At 36.8% G+C, this 27,749-nt stretch overlaps 1 protein-coding gene across 1 annotated transcript in view; it reads left to right on the forward strand.

Annotated features, from left to right (window-relative positions):
* The window catches only part of CNTN5 (contactin 5), a 356,213-nt gene that overhangs the window by 219,614 nt on the left and 108,850 nt on the right, over positions 1-27,749 (forward strand). The window contains exons 9-11 of the mRNA XM_050914379.1: positions 2,230-2,366; positions 4,327-4,456; positions 6,654-6,804. Of these exons, the coding sequence (XP_050770336.1) occupies positions 2,230-2,366; positions 4,327-4,456; positions 6,654-6,804 (418 nt within the window). The remainder of the gene's footprint in view (positions 1-2,229; positions 2,367-4,326; positions 4,457-6,653; positions 6,805-27,749) is intronic.

Genomic DNA, 27,749 nt, shown 5'->3' on the forward strand with positions numbered 1-27,749 from the left:
CAGCTTGAAAATTATGAATCCAAAGGCCATTTAGGCTATGAGAAGAAAATTTAGGGTAGAAATACCCCAACTAATGGAAAAAGATTGTTAATACCAATCGATCATACCATTGTGATCTGCAAGTTTGTGGTTACAGAGGAAAACCCAAGCCATGACTGCGCTATCAAGACAGCCACAGACAGAGAGTAGGGAATGGTAGTTTTGTACTGAGGAGAACACCTCTACAGCCAGGCCTGGGGACACAGTTTTATTTCAGTGTAAACAGGTGCACACTCTAATTCTGAACGCTCTGGTTCATGATGAGATCAAATTCAACATAGAAAAATGAGACTAGATATGCTTTGGGTCATATAGTAGAATTTTCAGGAAAGCAAAATAATAAAAAGAATGAAATATAAATAGAAACAATTTAGCGCCTTTTTGAAACTGCATGATTTTATGGCACCACTGGCTAACTTTTATGAATTTTTAGTTACACATTTAACTGTCACATCTTCCAAAATCATATTAGCGTACTCATTTTCAAAGGAAACAATTGCTTCTCAGCGTGCTTCCTTTGTGCATACCGAAACACTCAAAAAGAAAACAACAGCTACAACTATCAGTGTAATCGAATTGTATTTTTAGGACAATTAGTAGACCGCAAGTGAGCAGGGACTCCTGCAAACTGCTTCTGGGGATTTCATGGGACCCTTTGATATAACTTAAGAATCAAGTGATTCAGCGCAGCAGAGCACATATGGAGCATGTCATGCATTGCCTTCACTGTAGTAAGAAGAATAAGGGAGCAGATGGTTTTGGTCTTGGGTTTGGGAGTGAGGTTGGGTCAATCTTATCTCTGTTTTCCTCTACTAAAAGGGAAATGAGTGATTCTTTTTCTGATATGTTTCCAGCTTCTGACAACTGTCTGGTCAGGGACTCTGAAGCAGACTATTCTCTGCTTAGGAATGATAGACACTTCATTCACTTTCTTTATCATCCGTGCACGAGATGTAAGCTAGAAGCAGTTAGTCACCTGTCATGCCTTTTCATATCTTCTCACGTCTTTGATTGGTGACCTGTCAAACGTCAGCTAGATTCAAAGATTTATTTTTAAACTCAGTTCCCCATGTGTAAGTACATTATCAATTATCCAACGTTTGAAGCAGAGACTTTGTTGTGACAGATCTGGACTTCTATTCATACCAAGCAGAAGAATTTTACATTCCTTTAGCAATGAAGGCCTTTTAGCTACTTATTCTCTATTATTTGAAAAAAAAATAAACAACATTTAATATCGTTAAGTTAATCAATTTCATCTCTCATCCTCTTTGCTATATAAATTGATATGGCTACAGTATGAAAACCCGAAAGCTGGCTTTTAAGTATGTATTTTTATTTCTGCATAGGAATGCTCAGTTCCTCACTGAATCATACAAAGTTTTCCAAATTATAAGATCCTACATATAGCTGTCTGATCGACTGCTGCATTAAAGATCTGTTTCTCTGCAAAAAATATTCCCTGCTTTTTAACATATTATGTGAAATTTAGGTACTAATGATCACATATACACCTAACAACTGTCTACCTTTAAAAAAGAGAAGTTTTTAACATTAACTTACTGTGGAATTTATGTTCCCGATGAATGCCGGAAATCTCATGGGTTCTGTGCTTAAAAACATTAAAAGCATTTTCTCCCTTGAAATATGAATTAAACTCAAGACACTTTGACAGAAATATGTGCAAATATCTTACCAAATGCCCAGTCATTCCTAGCTGAATAAATCATGATTTCCTAGTAAACTGAGAAAACTACATGAAACAGAGTCTATGATGATTGACCTCCTCACCAAAATTTAAATAGTTTAGGTCTTGCAAAGTTACTAAATATTCTGTTGTGACTGCCAAGCAAATGCTCTTAAATTCAGTAACAATGACTGCATTAATATATAGTGCCGTAATTTAATCCATTGGACTTTATTAAATCAGGCAGATTTCTCTTCCTGGTCATGATACTGCTCATTGCCTGGTGCCATTACAGCATTTCCTTTAAAGTTATGGAGTTCTGTTAATTTTATTACTTTCTCTCTTGGTTTTGGTTGTTCGTTTAAATGTGCTTCTTTCTGAGAGTAAGCTAAGCTTTGTAAAGGCCATAATTTAAGCTCTTTAATTGATTAGGTCTTTGCATATCAGCTAGAGACTTATCAGTTTATACGCTTTGTATATAGCATGCTGTTTTTTTCTTGCAGCCTATCCACATTGGGTGGAGAAACTTAATGATACTCAGTTAGACAGTGGAGATCAGCTCCGATGGGAATGTAAAGCCACCGGAAAGCCAAGGCCTACATATCGTTGGCTGAAAAATGGAGTTCCTCTCTGGCCACAGGTACATTAGATGAGGAGTCACCAGTATGTTGCAAGTTTCTCCTTTCGTTCGGATAAAGGCAGTTAAAGAAAGTACTGAAAAATACTTCAGAAATAACTGTTTTCTGTGTTAGTTTCTTAAGTGTTAGTATACAGACAGGTTTTCTATGCATGTCCCCTCTGAACCATCTCAAGCAATGTAAAATTGCATTCATTAGTAATTCTCTGTAGTTCAGAAATATTTGGGAGATGGAACCTTCTAAGCTATGTCTGCAACAGCATCTGCCGTTGTACTATAATGTACATCTAAGCAATCTCCAGTATGTTTAATTATTTTTTTCTTTTAGATAGTGGTATTATGCTATTTGTATCTATTCTTTTCTGTATAAAAAGATAGTAACAACTCAGAGAAGTGCTATATTTGCTGAATCAGATTCCTTCATGTTGCCCCCAAAGTTATGTTATGTTATTTATCACCTTTTGTTTGTACATAGTCATACTCTTCAAAACACTAGCAGGCTAATGTAAGAGGTACAATGACTATTATATTTTCATCAGTTTTCAACTCCATTAATTCTCAGCAAGTAACAGAACTCACCATCAAGACCATTAAAATGCTCCATGTAAGACTCCTAGAATGTGAAGTCTTTAACTACAATCACCTGATATATTTTAGAATTAGATCTAAATAAAATTCTCTTTTCCTTTCAAAGGACCACTCATGACATGGCCTGCCTGTTATTTCACTTTGTTCTGTTTCTCTCACTGAATCATCAATACGTCAGCCCACATCACGTGGGTTTTTGCCTAGCACCTTTCCATTTTTATAATCTCAAGTTATTTAGAGTAACGAAAAGTTTTGTAGATTTATTTCATGCATTTTTCCAGATTAAAATAAAGCTGTTCAGTTCTGGGAGAAAACGCCTCCATTTGTAAATGAACTCACAGAATGGATTTATGAATATAAAAGATGTAATGTCTTTCTTTTCAGTGAATGTCACTTCTATCTGTGAACATCAACCAATTATGCAAACAATGAGAAAGGAAACATAAGCACAGTTTACTATTGAAGCTGTGAGGCATTGAAAATAAGGTTATATGCCTTTACTTTATCCATTTCTGCCTTTTTAGATGGAGCTATTAGTCCTGAAATTGAAGCAATTTAAATATCTGTACTTTTTGGTTTTCTGATTTTCCAAACTATTAGTTGCACCAGGCTCTGAAATTTCAAATTAAATTTCGGTTTAAACTGGGGGCTTACAACAGAGACAACTTTTATCACAGTTTCCTCTGAATTCCCAAACGCATTATCATTTTTTTAATTAAACCTACAACTGTAATAATGAAACCTAGAGATGTTTTATAGCAGTTCAAATTACTTATTATACAGCTCCATGAAGTACACATTTCCATAAACAGCTATTAATGCCCCTTCTCTTCCAGCTGTGGCAATTTTTTTCTACTAGTGGACATTTCAAATAAGAAATTTGCACTCGTGATGAAGGTGATTAGACCCTTTCACTCTTACTCACGCAAGCAATCCTTTGCATCTACTTTTATGAAAATAGTACCATGACTGAAACCAAACCTTTGCTAAAGATGTGAAGATCATCAGATATGTTACACCCACAACTGACTTCTTGCCTCATTAAAGTTCCCAGGATGAACTGCTTTTACAAATTGTGTAAGGGTAATAGCAGACAAACAAGCAAGCAGACAAAAGCAAGCCTTGAAGATAGTGACTTGCACTGAAAAATATTTACCTTTAAATATTATTGGAGGTTTTTTCTGCCCTCCCCATCTGCTTTATTCTTGTAATTCCTTATATAATAAGAAAAAAATAAGCCCAAGGAAATTTGTTGCTCAGTTTTATTTTAGCTTAATAAAGTCTTTTGTCCCTTTGCCTTAAGCTAATAGCACAGCAAATTTCCAGTGCCTGTTTGCCTTTATAGAATTTTTTTTTTTTTTTTATTCCATTACAGAGCAGGATTGAGATGGTTAATGGTGTTCTGACGATCCACAGTGTGAATCTTTCAGATGCTGGAATGTATCAGTGCTTAGCAGAAAACAAGTATGGCACCATTTATGCCAGTGCCGAGCTGAAGATTTTAGGTAAGTATTATTGAAAAAGAACAGACTGTTCTTTTTTTTCCCTTTGATAATTACATTTATTCTTGGTCTGTTATGATAAGGAACAGCTGCTGCCAGTCCAAACTTAGTAGAGCAGATAAAAGTGGGTTCCTTTTTATTCTTGTTATTTATGTGTGAGTGGGTCCTTTGTTGGCCAAGAGAGCACAGGTCCTTCTGTTAACTGAAAATTTTCTTTCATAAATTACTGACTCAGTTACATTTTGTGGCTGTTTCTCATGTAAGGCTATTTCAGTTTGAATAAATGGAAAAATATTTTTTCCTTCCTCAAAAATAAGTGCAGGAGAAGAAACTTAGCGAAAGTAAATATATTCTAGTCTCCATAAAAATTAAATTATTATTTCTACCAAGGCCATTATTCAAAGGTAATTAAACATGATCTTAGTTTTAAAGGTGTAAAAATTTCCTATGAAGTCACTAGAACTGATTGAATACTGGAAATTACATACTTGAGCTAATATCATCCATAGTAAAGCAAATACACTACATAGTGTTACCAGGAAATACAATAAAAATGTAATTATTCAAAAGTTGAAGTGGGGAGTTAATGAAGAAAAACTTGAAGTATGTCTTTCCAGCACTCTAGTTTTCCTTAAAGCAAACTGTGGTAACACACAATGGGACAATAGTGATAAGAGGACTTCCATGGGGTTAAGTGAGACAGACTTGTAAGAGTCTCATGATCTTTATTAGAGTATGGTATAGCTGGAAGACAGGTGTCTGTCAAAGTAATTCAATGGCCATATCAGAGATTACAGGTCTCTGCACCGCTCAAAACTTGCAAATTTCAAAACCTGCACCTGGGAATCATTCTTGTAAACTCCCAATCAAATGAATAATAAAGCTGAAGTTACTGAAATAATATACTACATTTGAGCTAAGATTTGGTTCTTCTGAACAATAACTTATCATCTAGTACATTTCCACTCTTTCCTAGCTGGCCAACATTAGAATTTCACTGATAACTCTTCAAAATATTTCTGTCTAGCCATAAATTAAAACCCACAGTCAGTGGCTGTTCTCTCTCCATCACTTTCCTTTGTCATTTGTGATTCAATCAGCAGAGATCCCTGTTGGTTAGAACGTTCTCTTGCTCTGTTTTTCATATCTATTTTAAAATAGGTATACCTATTACATCAGGTAGTTGTACACTTTCTTTGATGTTCTCTAATATCGGAAATGGGCATCATATGTCGCTGCAGTAAAATCAGCCTTTCATTTTGTCACTTCTGAAATTGTACCCCTGTTAAATTTTAACCATAATGTTGCATTAAAGAAGCAGTTGTGTTTAATTTTCTGGGTTATTAAAGGGAAAAGAACAGAATAAATTGTCCATATAAATAGCTCTGGTATGAAAATTACCCAAAATAATGGTAGGAAATTCCTACATATTTGAGGCAATGGAGTGTAATATGTTCCTATATGTGTAGCTGAGAGAGTTGCAGGGGGGCTTTGGTTTTGCAAAACTAGTTTAAGAAAAACACAAACAAATGAGATTACTTGAGAACAACTGTCCTTTCTTGGTGTGAAATTACAGTAATTAGTGTCATTTTGTGATACATTTATTACCTTGGCTTATGTATTGTAATCAATGGGACTTGAAAAGTGAAATACTAAGAACAAGACATGGTTAAATATCTTCTGTTAAGAAGTTCTCACTTTTCAGTTCCCAGTATTCAGACAAATATAAAAAGGGAAAGCAATAAAATTTCTCTAACAGTAATATTTTTTGTAGGAATTAGCTCTAGACAGTGCATTTTGGATAGTTGTAGAATTGAAACTTCTTTTCGTTTGGAACTAGTTACTTCTAACAAGTTATCTATGAAATCCAAAAATTTTGGAAAAGGTGTAGCTAAATCAACTGCAGCATTCAATTTCCAAAGCTGTTGGATTTCAAAAGCAATCTTACTTTAGTATGCTGATGTGAAGGACACCTCACTAATTCATAACTGGATTAAGTTATAGATGTGCCATCTAGTCTTGGCTGCTGAATTCAAATATTTTGTAAAATTCCGTCTAATCTGTGGTGTAATAATTTCCAAGCCAAAAATGGAGATTCTATCCCCAAAACCAAATCTACTATTCTAATCTTCTATTAGAATGTAATGAAACAGGAAGCTGTGATTGTTCTCTTTAGAGTTAACATACTTCTTTTTAACAGCTTCAGCTCCCACTTTCCCACTAAATCAAATGAGGAAAACCATAATTATTACCAAGGGCCAAGAAATTGTCATTGAGTGCAAGCCACAAGCCTCTCCAAAGCCAACTATCACTTGGAAGAAAGGAGACAAAGCATTAAGGGAGAGTAAGAGGTCAGAAGCCTGTTCGGTAAACTAAATATTGTGTTTGCATTTTTGATGCTGTGATATGATATGAAAATACAGCAAGTGACAAGAACATGCATATGTTAGCATGGGTATGGCATAATTATTTTATCAAGCTGTTTTGTCTGACTTTATTGTTTCCACAATATTGAAATGAAAAAATCTTAAAATTGTTTGGAGATGCAGACAGATGAAAAGGAGTTATTATTTTAGTTTTTTCTCTATTTTCTGTTACTCATTTCAGAAATGCTTCAGTTACACTGTAGAAATACTACAAATTTAGTGTATGAGGGTATTAAAAGCATAGAGGCTGTAGTAGTCAGGACCTCATAAAATATAAAATGTGCTTATTCATTTGAAATAATTTTAATAAGGCAGATTTGCAGCTTCATCACAATGGAAGTCTGTCTAAGAATAGCTTTAAAATGATTCAGAGAAGAAAAATACGATTCCATTTTAGGATTTAATTATACAAGTAATTTCTGTACTCAGCGGCACATCTGTTTAACAGAATATGTTTGATTAAATAAGTTCCGTCCAGCTCTGTACTTTAAACATAGTTTAAGCACTGCAGGTTAAATGTCAGCTGTAATTGCACTTTACAAGATTGTATGTCTCTACACTAGAATAGTTTTGCCAGCCTGCACATGGTCTTTAAGTACACAGAGCAATCTTATCTTCTCTCTCGTAATGTGTGTGAATGAACCACTTAAACGGACTTGTGTGGCATTAGTCAAAAAAGATGAAAGCAAGGCCTTTTTGTTCATTTGTGCAATACTGATGAAAGCAGTAAAGTGCATCTGTCCTTGTTAGCTGCAAAAGCTATTTCATTCAGGTGAGTTTTATTTTCATGTTACGCCATTTGTTTTGTTCTGAGAAGGAAAAATGGGTAACTTTTCATGCCATATTGGCTCTTCAGGGGGGCAGAGCAAAACAGCATTATATACAACATTTTACTAACAGGTATGAGTTGTATAATACATAATGAAAAGATATGACAGAGCGATATTACAAAGATGCTGATAATATCAAATATTCTGAGACTGATGCCTCTATGTTGTAGCTACACAGTTAACTGTTTTCACTACATGACCTTTTCCTCTCATCTCCACAAAACTCGCTATGGTTTCTCTGATCATCACATGTAAATCACATCTTAATCCAAGACCAGTAAAACATTTTGGTAATTACTTGATGTCTGTCCAAACATAGCCTAACTCGGAGGTTAAAATCTCATAAAAATAAGATCTGGAGCTACATTTTTTGTATTTGCAGCTTTCAATACTTGCTTTTTTCGACATAGGCTGGAACGGGAAATGATGAAACATGGAAGATAAAGAGCCGGTTGAACTATTTCAAATCTTTGAAAGGCTTGGGTTGTGTTCAACTTAATTTTTAGTCAGCTGTTCAGGGAGTATCTTGAGTCATTCAGAGCAGTTCCCCTGCATCTACTGTTTATAGAGGGGTGGGGGTGAGGGGAATATCGGTTTCAAGGGAACTCAGTTCTGCCTCTACATACAATATGCTTTAAACAACAATAATAGAGTCTGTTTGAAGAGGAGATGAGGATGCCTATCATGATTTTGGGAAAGGAAGTGTAAATCAATGGAGGCAGTATGTGTGTTTCCATGTTTTGGGCACTCTGAGAAGGAACCATTGGAAGGGAACTGTGTAAAACATTATAAAAAAGGAATAATCTGACATGATGAGCACATCTATATACTTTAAAAATGGGCTTTCTTCATAGACTGCTGATAAAAATCCCAGCAAAAAACAGTTAGGAACTGTCATGTGATGAGTTTGCATAGAATAGTAAACCATCAAAGATTTAAAAAAAAAAGCGTTCTGATTAAATAATAAGGAAGGGCAAGGACAGAACAGCAGAATATTTTTTTTTTTTTTCTTTTCTGCCACAGATTATTCCTCTTCTAGAGTGCTTGTACAAAGTGCATGTTGTGTTTTATTTTTGCCAAGTCTGCCAGCCCAGAAAAGGAATTTGCTCCATTTAGCCGCATTTGTTAAAAAAGTCTCAATACAAAAGAGACCTTCTCCTCTACGGAGAAGAAGAAATTCCACTTGACCAGTGGGTCTGCTATCATTTAGTCCACCTCTTCCAAGCTGTGTTGCCTCCTTAGGTGTTCCTCCATACAACCAAAAGCTGGTTGACAGAAATACCTCGAGTGACATTTCCATTTGTAACTGAGCAGAAGGCTGAGTTTGTTCCTGTGGGACTCATGGCAGGGTACAGTTCTCGCTGCAGTCAGACCTTGACTCTAGCTCCTGGAATTTAATGCAGTCCAAAAGCCTCAAATGTTTCAGATTCATTCAAAAGGCTAAAGCCACTCACTTAGCAACATAACTGTGGAAAGGGTCTTCATGAGCTCCATCTCTTGGTCTGTTTTTACCTTTGAACAAATTATCCAACTCAAGGTCTTCATATTCACAGTCTATCTATGCTAGGTTTGCTCTTCCTGGTGAGCAACCATTATTCTGAGCAGTCAGATCATTTAATTCCACTTGGAAAACATCTGTATATTAGAACAGCTCTTTTGAACTGGGTTCTGAATGAGTGGCAAGTCTATAAGACAGAGCAAAAAAAAGTAAGATATTCACAACTATTTGCTGACAAAAAGTATCGTTCTGAGTGTTACAATCTCATAAATGTTTTAAATTTGATGAAATTACTCCTATAGAAACATACTTATTTAATGAAGTTTCCAAAGTATTCACAATTCATTCTCTTAACGAGATGTAAAGATCAAGAGCTGCTGCAAAAGCCACATTTTAATGAAATAAAATATATGGTATTGGAGATCTACTATGCAGAAGATTAAAACTTCCAAAGAACAAGGCATAGTCTGCGAAGCTTACTGATACAGGACATTTAATGATCACTATCAGCATTTGAAAGGAACGATATGTAAAATTCAAATCTCTTTCATATATGATTATCTCAGTGAGTCATTAATACATTCAAACAAACGTAAGTTCATCAGCATTTTCACCTAAAAGTTAAGAAGAGGGGAAAAAAAGCTATTGTTATACTTCTATTTTGGAATTAGAACACACTTGAGCACAACAGCAATGGGAGTTGTATAGGCAGCGAAACACATTTAAGCTGCGTATTTTCATTAGTCATCTCACAATAATTGAAATTGTTAACTATCTTTACTAACCACTTTTCTCTGGACTCTATTGTATCACAGGCTGATAGATGACTGTGTGTCATTTATGTCAGCCTGCGATAATGTGTACTCTGGTTATTGATTTGAACATTGAGTTTTTCAGTCCATAAGAATTTTGTAAAGAACTTTTGAATCTTTTAGTTTGTAAGTAGTTTTGGTTTTATAGAAAAGTGGATTATATTATATTGGGATCCCAGTCTGAAAAAAATTATGCTTTGATTTGTAATAAAATGTTTGGTTGGAACTTTGATTTAGGTCCTAAGTAGGAAGAATTGGGCCCTTGGGCAAGAGTATGGTGATCAACAAACATTTTTGTGAAGTTTCTGAAATATTCCAGTCAGATACTTCCTAATCTGTAATCAAACCCTCATTTACTATTTTAGCATCAGCTTCTGAACAAGACCCAGACTCAAGACTATTCAGATCAGAAAGCCAGTCAGGAACCTGTTTCTAATTAAATGGTTTTTTAAACTTAACTATCAAGCTAAAAGAAGACAACAAAAGTGATATTTAATAACATTATTTTATGTAGACAGTAAACTTTATAGTACACAGTAGAACAGACTGGAATCTGCTTTCAGTTACATCAATATAAATCATGAGTAATACTAATAGAGTCAATGATCAAATTCTGGACGAACATTTTTTATAAATTCTTTCAGTTCCTGTGTTCAGGCTTCTGTAAATTGCAGGTATTTTCTAATGATTTACTAGTGCACAAATTTTCATGAACCATTACTCCATGAGCTGTAATCTCTGTTTTATCGCTTTCTTGAAGTCACCTACCTTTCTTGTCTAGATTGCCTTGTAGGAGTGACTACAGCTGATGTTTGAACAGATATGCTTGAGGAGTCATAGGTATTAAAAAGCAATATAAGTCTTTGTTCATCTGTTTTTGGTCTTTCTCCTACATTTAAAATATTCTTCTCATTAAACTTATATCAAATTTTCACTCTAGCTCATTATTTCCATTACATATCCATTAATTATAGTTAAAATAAAATCATTCAAAAAGCACTGTAGCAGTGCAAAGAGTTCTATTCAGTCCCTGTTTTTTCTTCTGCATTCAGATGACTAAGAAATAAAAAAAAATGGCACAATTTAACCAACCAATGGGTAACTGAGGAAGCAGGATTTTTATAGTGCCAATTTTGTGCTGCCTTATTTTGCTTTTGTTCCTTTTCCTTTTGAAGCTTCTCAAATAATAATGTTTATCAATGTTTCTTGTATATCTCAATTTGTGTGCAGATTAATATTTAATCTAAAAAAAAAATCTAAATACAGTGATGTCTAAACATATATGTATGCATTGTTAATATAGTTCTGCATTTATTGACTGCTCCCTTTCCATATGGCACAGTCTAAGCTTTCTCCTTCACATGACAGAACAAGCTTTGCCGAAAAAGATTAACAGTCTCTGAAGGTCAGATGCACAATAGATCACTGTGAGCAGAACAACAGTGCCAGCCTCTCTGTGGCCATTGTATAATTGCTCATATTCATGCACCTAGGTCCAAGGTTAACTTTGCCTGAGGACCTAAATATATTAAGCATTTCTGTGAGGAAAATAAATGGTAACAATACTCCACCTGCCACTTCAATTCAGCCATTTTTCCTATGGAGCAATTAGTTTCCTGCATTCCACTTCTGTTTGAAGGAGTTTTGGAGATAAGGTGAAGAAAACTTTTGGCAGGTTAAGCAGCAGAGGGAATTTTAGATAGTTTGAATGCAATAGCCTGGCCTGGATTTGGCCAGAAGACAAACTTCAGCATTCCTATTCCTGCAGTAGACATCATAGTGGTTTTTTTATTGATTGCAAGTGGGTAAAAACTTTTTATTCCATTTCCTCTGAACGATATCTAGGAATCACAGAACAGCTGAGAGTGGCAGGGACCTCTGGATATCACCCGGTCCAACCCTCCCTGATCAGAGCAGAGTCAGCTAGAACAGGTTGCTCAAGGTCATGTCCAGTCAAGTTTTGAGTATCTCCAAAGATGGAGACACCGCAGCCTATCTGGGAAACTTGTTCCTATTCCAGTTAATTATCTCTACAGTAAAAAAGAAAGATATTCTTATGTTTAGATGGAACTGATGTTTAAATGGAATTGCCTGTATTTCAGTTTGTGCCCATTGCCTCTTGTCCTGTCGCTGGGCACCACTGAGAAGAGTCTGGCTCTGCCTGCTTATTCCCTCCCATCAGTGTGCGTATCAGTTGATCAGTGTGTCGATCAGCTGGGAGGCTCTGATCTATAATAAATACGGCTATATAATGAACTAATATCAACGCTTCTTCCATGACATTAAATTCTCCATTCAGATCTGCCCCAAACCTACTTGGCCACCAAAATTCATAAAATGGAGATGTCACTTATTCATACAAAACCTGCCCACTGTGTATTGCCTTGTAACAAAGTTACTGTCTGCTTGACATGTTCTTCATTTACTGTGTGCCTCACCTGAGGTCATTGGGACCGATTTGCAGCCATAGAGAAGCCTGTAGAAGCTGTAGATTGAACATCAAAGTACTGGATATTAATAGCAAGTGCTCTGAGAGTCAGTCTTTAAATATCACCAATAAAATTAGTGGATACTGAAAATAGGGACACGTGAATATTTGTGAAGCTATGAGGCATTAAAAACATGGAGAAATATTAATGAGGAAATTCTGTCTTCATAGTCAGGCGGATATAAAATTTCAAGCTACACATTCACCTATGAAGAACAGGAAAACACTAAACAGTACTCATTAAGTGAGAATCATTGTCTATAGGTACTAAATGAAGACTAAATCCACTGGAGGGGACAAAGTGTTCAAGCTGTGTGTAACATAATACATGAGGGAGTGAATTGAAGCTGCTGAAATTTTGCCTTTACCTAAATTTGCATCATTTTGTGTTCTTTCAGTTATGTTTCTCTAACACCCAGCAGCTGTGAAAGAAGTCAGAGAAAAGAAAGGGAAGAGAGAGATCTTGTGTGGGGACATTAAATTACAAATACTAATATAGGATTGCTACAGTGTTGCTAGACAGAGACACAGGGAAGCCTGAGTCTATTGCCTTTTACCTACCTTCAGGTTAATACTAAAATCTTTGAACTACAGAAGTAGTTGTCCTGTATGCCTAGATATTTCATCTGTCACACTTTGCTATGCAATTAGTGGAAACACATAGAGCACTTAAATCTAAAAATGTCATCATTCAAAAACTTAGAAATGGACATGTTTTTTATATTCTTCTGGTCTCTCAGACTCCTTCATTTTCAGTTTTGACAGGTTCTTATTACAGTTTTACTCTTCACTCTACTATATTTAAGGATCTGTCAGTGTTTCCATTGTAAGTTCCTATTTTAATGGCTTTATAGCTCAATTGCTATGAAAAAAATCAAAGGAGAAAAGAAAAAGAAGGGTGTTTCAGAGCAGAAACAATAAAAAATTATTTGAGTTTGCAGGTGAAATTTGTATTCAATTTTATAAAGTACTTTGGTTAGTACACGTTGCGTTATGTTTTTAAATATGAACATGTATTTGCTTGTAACAGAGGTATATATTATGTGCTTTCTTCATAATCATGGTGGTAGCTTTCCAAAAGAATTTCCATCTAACTGTGGTATGTACCATTTGTTTAAACTGAAAACTGTGCACTGTGAAGGCAAAACAAAGTATATATGTAAAATGGATGGAAAATTGCTCTGAACTGTAATTTTCAGTTTGTCTATTGGTCCGTAAGTTGCACCACGCTCAACTTGTATCAGGCTCAACTTGTATCTTTTCTGCATCTGTGTGATCAGCCACACAGACAGCACAGTAGCTCAGTCTACTTCCCTTCCCCTTTTTGGTGAAAACACCACAATTTTTTTTCCTCGTAATAAAGATCTTCAGAATTAATCCAACTATAGGAGCAGACTATTAAGTATCTGTTAAATATCCAAAGAAAATGGCCACTCATGTGTTTCAATTAGTTTAACAAATAGCATTTCCCACAGGCTACCAAATGAATTCTGTGGTTATATTCCAGGAAATTGTTATCTACAAGATCCTAAATGACTTCTCTGAACTGAAACACCCCAGTCTTTCTTCCCAGGAATGGTATTCAGGACAATACTTTCTATTATTTCTTCTTAATACAGTACTTCATATACTGCTATACAGCTATTTAGGCACTCACTGACTCTTTTTAGGGAAATAATGCTTGATTCTAATACAGAAGTGTATGTTTAGGTAACAGTGCATTGAAATACACATTATTTTAGAAAAACATTCTCTTCTTCACTCATTGGGTTGATGTTTGAAGAAGTGTTCCACCATATCTTACCAATTTTCAATTCAAATAGGATTTAATTGTGTAAAAACAGATATGCAGTTCCCTACAATCACTTCCCTGGCCTCCAGCTGCTTTGTCAGCAGAGTGCAAGTCTCACATAATTACTCTGTAGTATCCATCAAGCACATGTGGATGTTTTGGACCTCTTCAGGCAGCTACAGACTAGACGCTAATACTTAGGGAGCTGAGTCCCACCCTGTATGACCTTGTTTTTTGGTATTTCCATACAATTGCATTTCTTGATTTTTTTCTCAGTTACTGGACTGTAAGTATCCCATATATATATCCCATAGCACTACTGAAAAGAAAAAGCTGAGGGGCTCAACCTTTTTAAGTTGCTAACAACCACATGATATTTGGTCTCCTGTATACGTCTTGAATATCTGCTTACACAACTCAACTAATTATCAGTTGAGCAAACAGTTCATGAATTCTGATTCTATAATTCATTTCTCTGCTGTTGTTATAAACAGCTGTCTGTTTGTGCACCACACAGGCAGAATATGACAAGTCATCAGTCACCTAAAGGTTTTTCTTTGCTTAAGGCTCTTCAGACTATGACTTTCAGCATAATTTGTCCTTAATAGAAAATTCATCTAAGATTCTTGGGAATTTAAACACTTAATTTCATGCCACCAGCTGATCCCCAGATTCCCAAGTGGCACTTTAATGACCAAAAGTAGTGAAGAGAGAAAATGTTGAGGACATTAAGAAAGAGAAACTTCATGACAGAAACTCTTATCTTCCTGAGAGAGTTCCACAAGTCACTTCTTTTCAATTTTTGCATAAATCACGGTCTAATTTAGCTGTGGCAGGCTCATAATGGGAATTAGAGATCTGGTTATAAAGTAGGAAAGGGAAACAATGATAACCTTGACTAAATAGCAAAAACAAATGGCAAAACCATCCCTTCACAAAAAAGGACCTTTGTTCAAAAGCAGCACTGTTTTACTAATTGATCGTATTACACAACATGAGTTCTGGCAACACAATGATTTTGGCCACGCTCCTAAACAACTCTTACTCTTTACTCATGTTCTCTTACAGAGAACATGATTAAAGAAACAGTCCAGTACCCAACATGCCTGAAATGTTTCCTGCTTTGTGGACCTTAAGCAAGAGATTTGCTTTTCTCTACCTACGGGTGCAGTCAGGTCTGGTTTCAATGACAAAGTTAAATTGCTGAAATTTCCTTCCCTTGTCTCAGGCCTCTTGCTTTACAATGAAAAGATTTAGGGATCTGATTCAGGTGAAAAATAACCCCTTTATTTCACCTGGGCTATTTTTTTGCTAGATCATTTCCCTTGTCAGCTGGTGTCACAGAGGCAGACATGCATGTGCCAGGGCAGCCCAGGAAGGATTGGAGTGAGTGGCCATGGACCAAGACAAGTGCTCACAGCAGAGGAGTGTCCAGGACAGCACACAAAACAAGTCTCACATTTTCCTGCCTATATATGCTGTCCATCAGTTAGGGCAGATGATTTACCTACACAAGTAAATTAAAAGCTGCCTTGTAATGTTGCCTGGGATTGCACTGGGATGCAATCAGCTATGTTATTAAGTGGTTAGTCCCTGGCTGGATTTTAGCCTGCGTCAACTAGCTGTCCCCAAGTAGTCCTTAGGCATCTTAGGAGTTTGTGCATGCCAAAAGCCATTCCTGCTAGGCTGTCTGTGTACTGCCACCATATTTTAAAGGTTAACAGCATTTAATAGGATGGAAACAGTTCTGCAATAGCTGGCTTCAATATATGGAAGGAGTATGGCTATTTATTTTCCTGATAGAGAAAGAATCACTGTTTAAGTTGTTTAAGCACATGAGAGTCTTACCTCAGCCAGAATCTCTGGGCATTATCACTGAATTAGTCACACTGAAATAGTGACAAGATAAATAACAATTACTGTCACTCAGTGACATTTTACCATATAGCAATAAAATGTTTAAAGTCTGTAGGCACCAAGTCTATTTTTAAATTAGGAAGAAACAAAATGTTAAAGAAGAAATTCCCAAGGCATTGTGGGAAATTTGTGAAATGAATCCAGATTGTTTGGATTGAGAAATCTTGTCAGGCTCCAAAATATGAGCATATACTTCAAGTGTATCTTTTAATTTATAGAACCTTAAAGGGCTAAACCACATTTTAAGTGATGCTCGATATTTTCATAGAATCGTAGAATGGGTTGGGTTGGAAGGGACCTTAAAGATCATCTAGTTCCAACCCCCCTGCCATGGACAGGGACACCTTCCACTACACCAGGTTGCTCAAAGCCCCATCCAACCTGGCCTTCAAACACTTCCAGGGATGGGGCATCCACAACCTCTCTGGGCAACCTGTTCCAGTGCCTCACCACCCTCACAGTCAAGAACTTCTTCCTTACATGTCATCTAAATCTACCTTCCTTCAGTTTAAAGCCATTACCCCTTGTCCTATCACTACATGCCCTTGTAAAAAGTCCCTCTCCAGCTTTCTTGTAGGCCCCCTTTAAGTACTGGAAGGCTGCTGTAAGGTCTCCCCAGAGCCTTCTCTTCTGCAGGCTGAACAACCCCAACTCTCTCAGTCTATCCTCATAGGAGAGGCGCTCCAGCCCTCTGATCATCTTTGTGGCCCTCCTCTGGACTCACTCCAACAGGTCCATGTCCTTCTTACATTGGGGGCCCCAGAGCTGGACGCAGTACTCCAGGTGGGGTCTCACAAGAGCAGAGGGGGAGAATCACCTCCCTCGACCTGCTGGTCATGCTTCTTTTAATGCAGCCCAGGATATGGTTGGTTTTCTGGGCTGCAAACGCACATTGCTGGGTCATGTTGAGCTTCTTGTCAACCAACACCCCCAAGTCCTTCTCTGCAGGGCTGCTCTCAATCCACTCACTCGTCGCCCAGCCTGTATTTGTGCTTGGGATTGCCCCGACCCACATTCAGGACCTTGCACTTGGCCTTGTTGAACTTCATGAGGTTTGCACAGGCCCACCTCTCAAGCCTGTCAAGGTCCCTCTGGATGGCATCCCTTCCCTCCAGTGTGTCAACCGCACCACACAGCTTGGTGTCATCAGCAAACTTGCTGAGGGTGCACTCAATCCCACTGTCCACGTCCATTTTGTTAGATCTACTGGTCAGCATCCATGCTCTGTGTGGAGACGACAAAGATCTTCTACACATGGGCTGCTAAAATTCATTTTGCACTAGAAAGCCACTTTCCCAGGGAATATTCTTCCTTATCTGTCGTAAATCTAAATGAGTTAGGGTGGCTTTTCAATAGGTTATCACCTATTGCATCAAGATTAGTGATCTTTGTTGCTATATGACAAAATTTATTATTAAATTTCAAAATTTAAAGGGAATTTTTCATGTATTTGGCATATTCTCTCACGTGATATTCTGACATTCTCCACTGTGTCAATCTTGAAAATCCATGGACTGTCAGTATTTATACGCTAATTGCTCCCAGAGAAGAAGAATAACTCTATGCATATTTTTAAAAAGTTAGATATGCTTTGCAGAAAATTAAATTATATACAAAAAACTTAAACAAGTGATTTGATATCTAGAAGAAAAGTATGGTGGAAACTGGCTTTGCAATGGGATTAGTAACAAAAAAGAATGACATTAGTCTAGAAAACAACAAGCTACAATTAATCCACATAGTCATGATAAAAAAATAATGACTCTCTCAAGATCAATGATTTTCAGACTTCTGTCTAACTCTATGGACAGATTTCAATACATAAATGACCATAAACATACTGTCCAATCAGCAGTCTCAATGGCATATTTCTAAGCAATATATGGCAATGAATCTACATCTTATCCAGCAAAAAAGACACTTTAGGTCAGAACAAGGGATATCTGTCATGTTTGCACTTTTGCATATTTTCAAGTACTGTAGAACATCAGTCTTTGTGGTTGTCAAGGTTCAGACTTGCTTCACTGTGAAAAAAATAAACTTTATATTTCCTCATGAAAATTTTATACCAATTTATCTATAAGGAAAGCCAATGCATTACTTTATTTAAGTAATATGGCAATTAGTATCACAAAGCAGTATCACGCTATTACTGATTACGAGTTACGTTCCTTGTCTTTAACACTATCAATCTCAAGAACTTTAAATTAAATGTTTCTCCGTAATAAATGATAGAGAGGAGGTAAGAATTTCAAAATACTTATGAAAAACAACAACATGAATGATCCATCATGGCTTGTAAATTGTAAACCTGTTTACCACTGTGAAAGAAACTATTTCTAATGTGATCTAGTTGTGTATAACACCAATTTTGCCACGGAAAATTATTAGCATCAGTGAAAATCAAATTACTCTGATGTTAGTGACTTCCATGGAAGTAGATTTTCTACATACATATTTGAAATTCCTGTATTTCTCATTTTCTTTTCAGTGGCTGTATACAGCTATTGTCCCTACAGCAAATAAATGAAAAGAAAGTCAGAGGGAAAAGTGATAAGTGTAATACACACAGGAAGGTTAAAAATGTACTGAGACTTCTGTTTAGTAGATTAGCCTTGAAAAAAGAGAAAACATTCTAGTAAGAGCAATCGAGGCGTTTGATATTTGTGAAGACTTTCAATGAGCATTCTTCAACCTTGCCCTTCCCTTCCACTTTCCTCTTGCTAAACCCTTTTTAAAAATTATTTCTGTAGTTTCTGTTTTTAAACTTTAACAAGTAATAGCTTCCAAGTTAATTAATATACCATTTTTATCAGATTATTTAAAATATTTATTAAAACTAGCACCAACTTTAATATCTGTAGCACTTCACTGGACCTAATGTAATACTATGATTTTTTTCTTCCCCTGCTGCCATAGCCTGTCATCTCTGTACACAGTCACTAATATGCTTTTTGTATTATGCTCATTCGCTATTATCTCTTTGCCTATGTTCACAGCAGACATAATCAGCCTAAAGCTGGGAAATGTATAATTTAAATTTTACCACAGTGTCATTAAATTAACCGTGTTAAAGCCATTGAAACATCCTTAAAGGATTAAAAATTTATAGTTTCTAGTTAAAAACTTGGGAAGACCTATGAGAAAAGTGTGTTATTTTCATATGTGTGACTTAAGGTCACAATGCATAAAATCCCCTCATTACATAGTCTAATATTCTTGGAAAGTGATGATATGGTATTATGACAATATAATAAGGTGATATGGTATGACAGAAGTATGATTATGCAGGAATCAGAAAATGCACCTTCTGAAGCTGCTGTTTGATGTAGCTTCCATAAGCCTTTCAGTTTTACAAAGTTCTCAAACCATAGAGCAGAAAGACCTTTCACTTCCCCTTTTTTGTTATTTTTGTAGGAACAACCTCTTTCAACATTCTCGGATCTATGCATTACTGATTCTTTGGCAAGAACAACTACCACTATTCAAAGGAATCTCTCTTAGGCTTTCGACTGTTTAGTGACTGTTTATTAATCTTATATTTTTATCATTGTGTTTTTGCAATTTCGTATCATCTTCCCTTTCCCCTTCAAAATTTTCTTTACTGTTCAGTATGTACAGCAGCTACATAACCCCAAGAACATCCTCTGGTGTAGTTCATTTGTCACTACTAGGCCAAGTGACATATACTTAGTGATAGTATATATTTGTTTTTTTAAGGAAACCCTTTCACCCACGGAACGTTAACTCTTCATGTTTTTGAGTTCAGAACTGAAAAGGTTTTCTGTAGCTTGGCTGGAAAGTTATAATCCAAAAACTGATGAGTCTTTCCTCAAAGCTTCTTGTCTAGTAAAAATCAAAAGACAGCTCTCCCCCCACCAAAAAATGCAAAAATATGTTCCAGACTAGAAAAAGCCCAAACAAATCTACAAATAATCTCAGCCTATATTGATAATTCCTTGTCCCTCTATCTACAGAAATGAACACCCACAAATCTCTTTGACTCATCGTCAACTTCTATTTTCCTGATATAGTAACACACAACTTTGAAACACCTTTACTCTTCTACTCTTTTTTTATCATCAATTTTTTAAAGTTTCCTTTCTACATCTCTGGTACCTTTTTGCTGTGAATGGACCCTTATATCCTTTACTAACAATGCCAAATCCAAGTCTTTCACAGTCATCAGCCCAAAGCAAAATTTGTATCCATGAGGAGCTAGTTAGTAAAGACCTATTATAAACAAAATATCACTTTTTTTCATTGATCTTTTCTTTATTTTCCTTTTCTTTCTTCTATTTGGTATTGTTCTGTTACATTGCAGTGCTCCTGGAAAGCATGACTGTTACAGAATAACTGAGATTGGATAGGATTTCTAGAAACCATCTAGTCCAACACTCCATTCAAAACAGGACTAACTGCATCAGGTTTCTCAGGACTTTGTCCAGTCCAGTCTTGAATATCTCCACGGATGGAGATTCTACCACCTCTCTGGTCAACTTGTTCCAGTATTTGGACACCTTCACAGTATTTTTTTTTTCCTTATATTTAGTCAGATATTTTAATTTGTGTCTGTTACCTCTCATTCTATGCATCTTCAAGTCCAGCTCTGTCTTCCCCATACTCTCCAATAGGTGGATATAGACAGAAAAAAAAATCTACCTTTAACCTTCTTTTTTCCAGGCTGAAACAAAAAAAAAATTCTCAGCCTCTGCTCATATGTCATGCGCTTCCACCCCATGACCATCTCTGTGGTTCTCTTCTGGACTCACTCCAGTATGTCAGTGTCCTTCTTGTACTCAGTGCTCCAGGTACAATCCCAAAAGAAAAAGTGCCAAATAGAGGGGAAGAATTGCCTCTCTCAACCTGCCAGCTGCATTTTTACTAATACAGCTCAGAAGATGGTTGGCCTTCTTTACTGTAAGGACACATTGCTGGCTCATATTCAGCTTGGTGTCAACCAGGACCCCAGGTCCTTCTCTGCAGACCTGCTTTTATCTGGTCATGGTGAGTCTGTATTTGTGCACAGAGCTATTCTTTACAGATGTAGAACTTTACTAAAGATTCTGAGGTTTGTCTCAGCCCATTTATCCACCTGTTGAGGTCCATCTGAATAACAACCCTGCTCTACAGCATGTCTATCACCCTGTCAATTTGGTATCATCTGTGAACCCACTGAGTGCACTCCTTGCTGTTGTACAGGCCATTTATAAGACCTGTAAAGAGCTGTGACCCCTCTATGAGTCCGTGAGGGATGCCAACTAGTAGCCAGCCACCAGCTGAATTTTATATCACTGATTACAGACTTTTGAAACAGGCAGTGCAACCAATTCATTCCCCACACACACTCAAAGAAGATCCTAGTGATGATCACCCACCTTTTCCTCTTTACGCAAATACTTGGTCCAGGGTCAGCTGGCTTTGATGCCTTTTCTGATGGGTCTTCCTCCACCTCAGCTGCTCCCAGGGCACTATATCTGTCCTGAAGTTGCAGACCTACAGGTGTAAATGATCTACAGGTCAAGATCTAGGAAGACTGTTATTGCCTGAGGTCATGCTTTTCCAGTTTCCCCAATCTTGAGAGCTTCCATCTACTGTTCTTTTGAGTGTAGTCTCTAGCTGACCCAAATTTCTTGTTTCACATAGCTTGGGCTTTTAGCTCTCCAGGGCCTCTGAGAAGAGCCTGTCAATCTCTTGTCTATCCTTCCTGATGTCTCACAGTCTGTATGCACTACTGCATTAACAACTGCCGGGTCTCTGTTAGTGGCACTCTGGCCTGACAGTTGCACAGATGCCCCTCAAGCACCAGCTGAAGGGGTGCTCGGATCACTTCTTGACAGCAGTCAGCTGAAGACAGAAAGCACAGACTGCCTCTAACCAGAAAACAGCCAACAGAAGCTTCCTGTTAGCTGATAGAAGCAAAAGTCTCCAGAAGACAACCCTCAGCAGCAATGGCAAGCCACCAGAAGATGCCAGAAAGAGCTCTCAAAAGAAGATGGAAACTGTAGCAATAACAGCTAGTTCCTGCTTGCTGTGCTTTAGGAACTGTGTTTGTTCTAGAGCTGATTTTTTCATTGTCCATTTGTTTTTTTTTCATCTGGGACGGGAACATACTCTCAACTTACTTTTTTTCTCAATACTTTCCTGATCACTTCATTTCATGTCCACCTCATACTTCTAAAGAAAAGATAAGCTAAAAAAAATAAATCACCTTTTATAATTACCCCTCGTTATAAATCGAAGCTACACTAAGACTTCTTTTGTCTTTAGCAATTCTTTAGTCTTTAGCAATTCTTTAGTCTTAGTCTTTAGCAATTCTTTCATCAGGGAAGAGAGGAAAGAGATCTCTTTACGGTAAAGCGAGCAATAGCTCAGTGCTGGAGAGGGTTTACCACCTTTGGTAAATGTTTGACCTGAAGCTTGAATCTACATCAGGCAGTATATGGACTGGGACTGAGGTTTGTGCAAAGTAGTGGCTGCTCTGCAGCAGGCTGATGGAAGAGCCAAACAAGATTGTGGATGCCGCATCCCTGGAAGTGTTGAAGGCCAGGTTGGATGGGGCTTTGAGCAACCTGGTCTAGTGGAAGATGTCCCTGCCCATGGGAGGGGGGTTGGAACTAGATGATCTTTAAGGTGCCTTCCAACCCAAACCATTCTATGATTATATGATTCGATGACGTGAAGACTCAAAACCCTGCACTGCAACAACAGTGACATGCATCGCCCTGGATTTCTCTCTTCGTGTATGGTTTAATAATCAATGACTCACTTGTGGTTGAGGTGTGGGTCCAGTTGTTCTTCTCCACCCCGAAATTTTCCTTTCTGCATAAAGTTTATCTTTTGAAGAGTAGCATTTTTGGATTTTAAAGGCATGAACTGAAGAAAACAGGGCATTTCTTTGAAGGACTCTATTTTCTCTGCAGCACAAACCCTACTGTGTTTTTTTTAACAATCTAAATAATAAACATAATTTAGGTGTTAAAAGTTTTCTTTTAGAATCTGTAATGGGTAACTCTAATTTTCTTTACAAAAGAAAGGCAGCCTACGTTCTCATAGAAAAGTAAAACAAGGTGCCAAAGCCATGTGTTTGTAGGCTGCTGACAGATGTGTTGAAAATAACATGCTATTTAACACAGACATATACAGAATCTTTTACAACTCAGAAACTGAAATCGCTTATATTGTAAGCAAACTTTCCAATAAATAAAGCTAAAAGAATTATTAACATTAATGTACCTTTAATTTACCTTAGACCTTAAGTGGATTCAGCAGAAATTATGCTAAACAGTTCAGACTTCATGACTGACATCTCTGTAACTGCAGACAAATCTTTCTCAGCCTATCTCCTCATTCTAGCATTTCTCCTCATTCTGATTTCATGCGTCAATAAGCTCTGAACAATCTGTGTCTCAGAGCACACTATGCACTAGTTTTGTTCTGACAACCTTGTAATGGGAATTATAATACTTATTATGGTTTTTTCTAGGTAAAAACAAGGGAAGTAAAAGACCCTCTGTGTTTACATTGCCTGGGTTGTATGACAACAGAGATGCTGTTTTTCACTGTGAGTTCTTGGTTTTAACGGCAATTAGCCATAAATGGCACCATATACTTTATCTCCGTACTGAATATCCTTCAGATGAAAAGTAGTATTTGTGGGGACTTAAAATTCCTAGTACTTCAAGAGCTAAGTGCAGCATTCAGAAAGGTATATCAGTTGAAGTTTTTATCACCATATTCCCTTTAGTGATGATTCATTTTGTCTTGAATCAGTTTTTCAACACTTCCTCACTTTCGCATGCAAGGCACAGAGTATTATTGCAGTTGTGTTGTTGTGTTTTGTTTGAGGTTTTCATTCTGTGCTCCTTTGCAGGATCAAGGCCAATACAATAGTTCTTTGTCGTCCACTGAATACCCACTCAGGGATATCATACATCGTCTTTGATATTCCATTAATACACAGTGGTTTCTAAACTCTAATGTCAGCTTAAAAGACTCATGCGATTCAGACTGTTGAATTTAAGCACATGTGCTTTTTCCTTTAAGACATGATTCCTGCTTGATTTTTAACTTCTGCATTATGGCTCAACTGCACTTTCATGTGACACTTAGATAAAAGCATATAACAGAAAATATAATCCAGATTTTGCATTGAAGAGAATCCCTTGTGTCTAATACAAACTCCTATAAAAAGAAATACTTGCAACTACAGCAGTAAATGAATCCTTATTTATTAAAATTCATTTATTCCTTAGCAAGGGGTTTCCTGTTCTGTTGAATGTAATTTGCTCTATAATATTAATGAAAAAATTGTCACTGCATAAACACAATATTGAAACAAACTAATTCAGATACTTCCAACAGGACCCCAGAGTGTAGAGAACTGTGTAACAAAACTGAGTATACATAGGTCAGATAATAAAAATGGGAACACTGTTCATTTGCAGATCATATACTCAATTTTTTAACTTTTAATTCTGTAATTAGGCCATTTTAATTTAACCCCTATCTGTCTGTTACTTTCTGCTTGTGAGTGTGTGTTGATTTTTGTGGGTTTTTTTACATGTAGATAATTTGCTTTCAGGAATGGAGTACCATTTTAGGAAATAAGACATAAAATTTAAAAAAAAAAAGACTTCTACCAAGTCATTGGAATTAAACTCACACATGGGAATTATTGTGGCCCTTTTTTTGACAGTTATGTGGCATTTACTGTACTACCGTTCACACAGCTTTGTGAGCACATAAAAAGCATATTGCCTATATTCAAAAGTCTTGAACTTGTGGCACCATATTCTCACCTTGTCATCCGTTTGGTCTCAAAATGCTTGATTGCACAAATGGCCCAGCAATAGGTAGCTCTACCTTGCTGGTAGCTCCTCTCCAGGTTACTGCAGGGAGGAAGTCCTATTCCCCTTTTCAGCTCATCAGTTTTGTAAATACACAAAAAAAGATGTTTCTATTTACCTCGATGTATCATCTGATTTCATTTTCAGAGGACCAGTCTTCAGCTGCTTTTCTTTCCATGGACAATATGTTTCTCTTCAGAGCCAGCCATATTCCTTAGTAGTACATATGGTTAACTTCTCAGTGATGTGGGGTCAGCTGAGAAAAGCCACAGGATAACTTTGGGTATGATCTCCTATACTCTGAGTGCTCTTTTATTCAGAGTAACACTCCTTTTTATACTTTGATTCATTCTGTTCAACATGAATTTAAGGACATTAAGTGAGAAAGTACTGTAGTTTAGAGTCTTAATTTTGTCTTCCTTTCAAATGATCCAAACAGCTATTCTTTCTCCATACTTTAATTCCCTATGCAATACATCATTTCGTTTTCAGTGTGTAGCAAAACATAGTCTACCTTTCTGTATATTCCCTTTTCCCTCCATCATAGCCTCTTTTCCAATTTATGTGATAACTTTCAAACTGTTTATTTATCCAGTTTAGTTCTGGAGCCCTTTCCCACGATTACGTTTTTCCCTTTGCTTGAGATACGAATTCCTTATAATTTTTGCACCTTTCACTTAATAAAAATCAGTTTTCTCTACACTCAGGTCCTTTGTTCAGTGAGTAGCTTCCCATGGTTTCATCTATAATCAAGTCACTGAGCTTCTGGCTTTGCTCCCAGGCCCTGTATTCAGAATGACTGAGACAGTGAAAAAAAATGTTGAAAAAAGAGTCAGTTGTCTATCATGTTCAGGAACAACTGCATTAACCATGATTAGTATTTATTATTCAATCCACACTGTAGTCTCCAACTGTGAAATGATTTTAGGAGGCATTTGCTTGTTTGCTACTATTTCGAAGATGTCTGCCCAAGACAAAATCTGATTCTTTCTGCAACTGTTTTAGACTTACAGACTTCCCTAACTGATCAAACGGAAAGAAATGAGCTCTGCAAAGTTTTTAAATATCATGTCTAATATTTTCAGTACTTAAGCATTATCAGAACATAACATTGACAATTAAATTTCTCTCTGTTTGGGGCTTCCAAGTAGTTCTTAAAGTACCAGTCTGCACTATGTTGTGAGCACAGTAACTAAGGGTTAGAGCATATTACAGCAAGGATGCTGCAGACAGACAGACTGCCCCATCAGCCCCATCTGGGAAGTGCTTGGGTAAGAGAACGGCTGGAGGGTAGACTTGAGAAGGATTTGAAGGGAAGGATACTCTGGACACAGATAATTACGTTAAAATTCTGCTTAACTTTTATGTGGAAGCCAAAAGAAAATCAGGCAGATACTTTCCTAAGGTAGAGGAAAGTATCAAAACTATATAATTAATTGTGCCCTAAAAGCATCCGAAAAAGGAAATATTTGGTGATAAAATTGCTAACATCTATTGAACTAGCTGAGCCTTCACTATAATACAAAATTAACAGTTTAATTACAGAAGCAACTGAAGCATTTCACTGGTAATATTGCAAAGGGCAACGTTTGCATTCACATTTCCACAACACACATTTCAAGCAAAAAATGGAGGAAAAGGTAAGATTGATCGAGAATAGCTCATCCAACAAAAGAAGTGTCTCTTCAGTGAACACAAAGTGCAAGAAAATGTATGCTGCTTTAAAGCTCTTGATTCTGGGCTTCAGAAACAGTTTCCTTTCTCCTTAAATGTTTAGGACAGGAACTTCTTATTCTGGATTGTGGCTTAATGTTCTTTAGTACGATATTGAAACCTTGCTAGGAAAAAAGAAACACCTGCCACGCTTTTAATGCACTTTCTGGAAGCTTAGAAATTTCTATGCAGCTGCTATCGTTCCTATAGCAGGGTGATTGAAAAAATGAGTATCAATGCCCCAGGTTCTTAACAGCACTCCACGGAGCTCTGCGGTAGATTGCTCTGCGGCATTATTATCCATGTACGGTTAAGTTGGATTTTGCACTTAGCAAGCAGAGGATTTTGATCAATAGGAAGGATTCTACACAAGTGACTCTGTGGATAGGCATTAAACTTACTGAAGCAACTAAAAGAAGTCTCAAGGAGTCTTGACAAATTACAAGCTGCTGCTCTTGTCACATTCTTAGCAGTAAACTGACTGTGAGCAAAGAATTGCCATCAGAGAAGGCCAAAACTAGAAACAGTTAAAGCACTGCAAACTGGCACCTTTTTCATTTTATGGGAAATATCAGTTTCCCATTAAAAGATTCATAGGCTGAGCCCAAAACATGATGAAGAAACTGAAATGTCTGACTGAATATTATCCAAGTTGATTATTTTTAGCACTTAAAACTATCCCAGGGGATTTCTATCCCAGGTCTATAGAGAGAAAAAGTGTTATATTTCAACGAATGTAAATTATTCAAAGTTAGGAGAGAAAGATCAAAGAAGGCGAAAATTTGAATTCAGGTAAAATCAGAGGATCACAAATATTGAACAGCCACCTTGCTTGTCATTTCATGGGTTCATTAATTTTTAGCCAAAAGGTATTAGAACATAACCCGACTGATCTATATATAGTCCTTCAACTTGGTCTACTAACACCTGAATTGAGATCAACAATTTCATAAAAGGCTATTTCATAACCC

The sequence above is a fragment of the Gymnogyps californianus genome, chromosome 1 (genome assembly GCF_018139145.2).
Source record: "Gymnogyps californianus isolate 813 chromosome 1, ASM1813914v2, whole genome shotgun sequence".
In the NCBI taxonomy this organism is placed as follows: domain Eukaryota; kingdom Metazoa; phylum Chordata; class Aves; order Accipitriformes; family Cathartidae; genus Gymnogyps; species Gymnogyps californianus.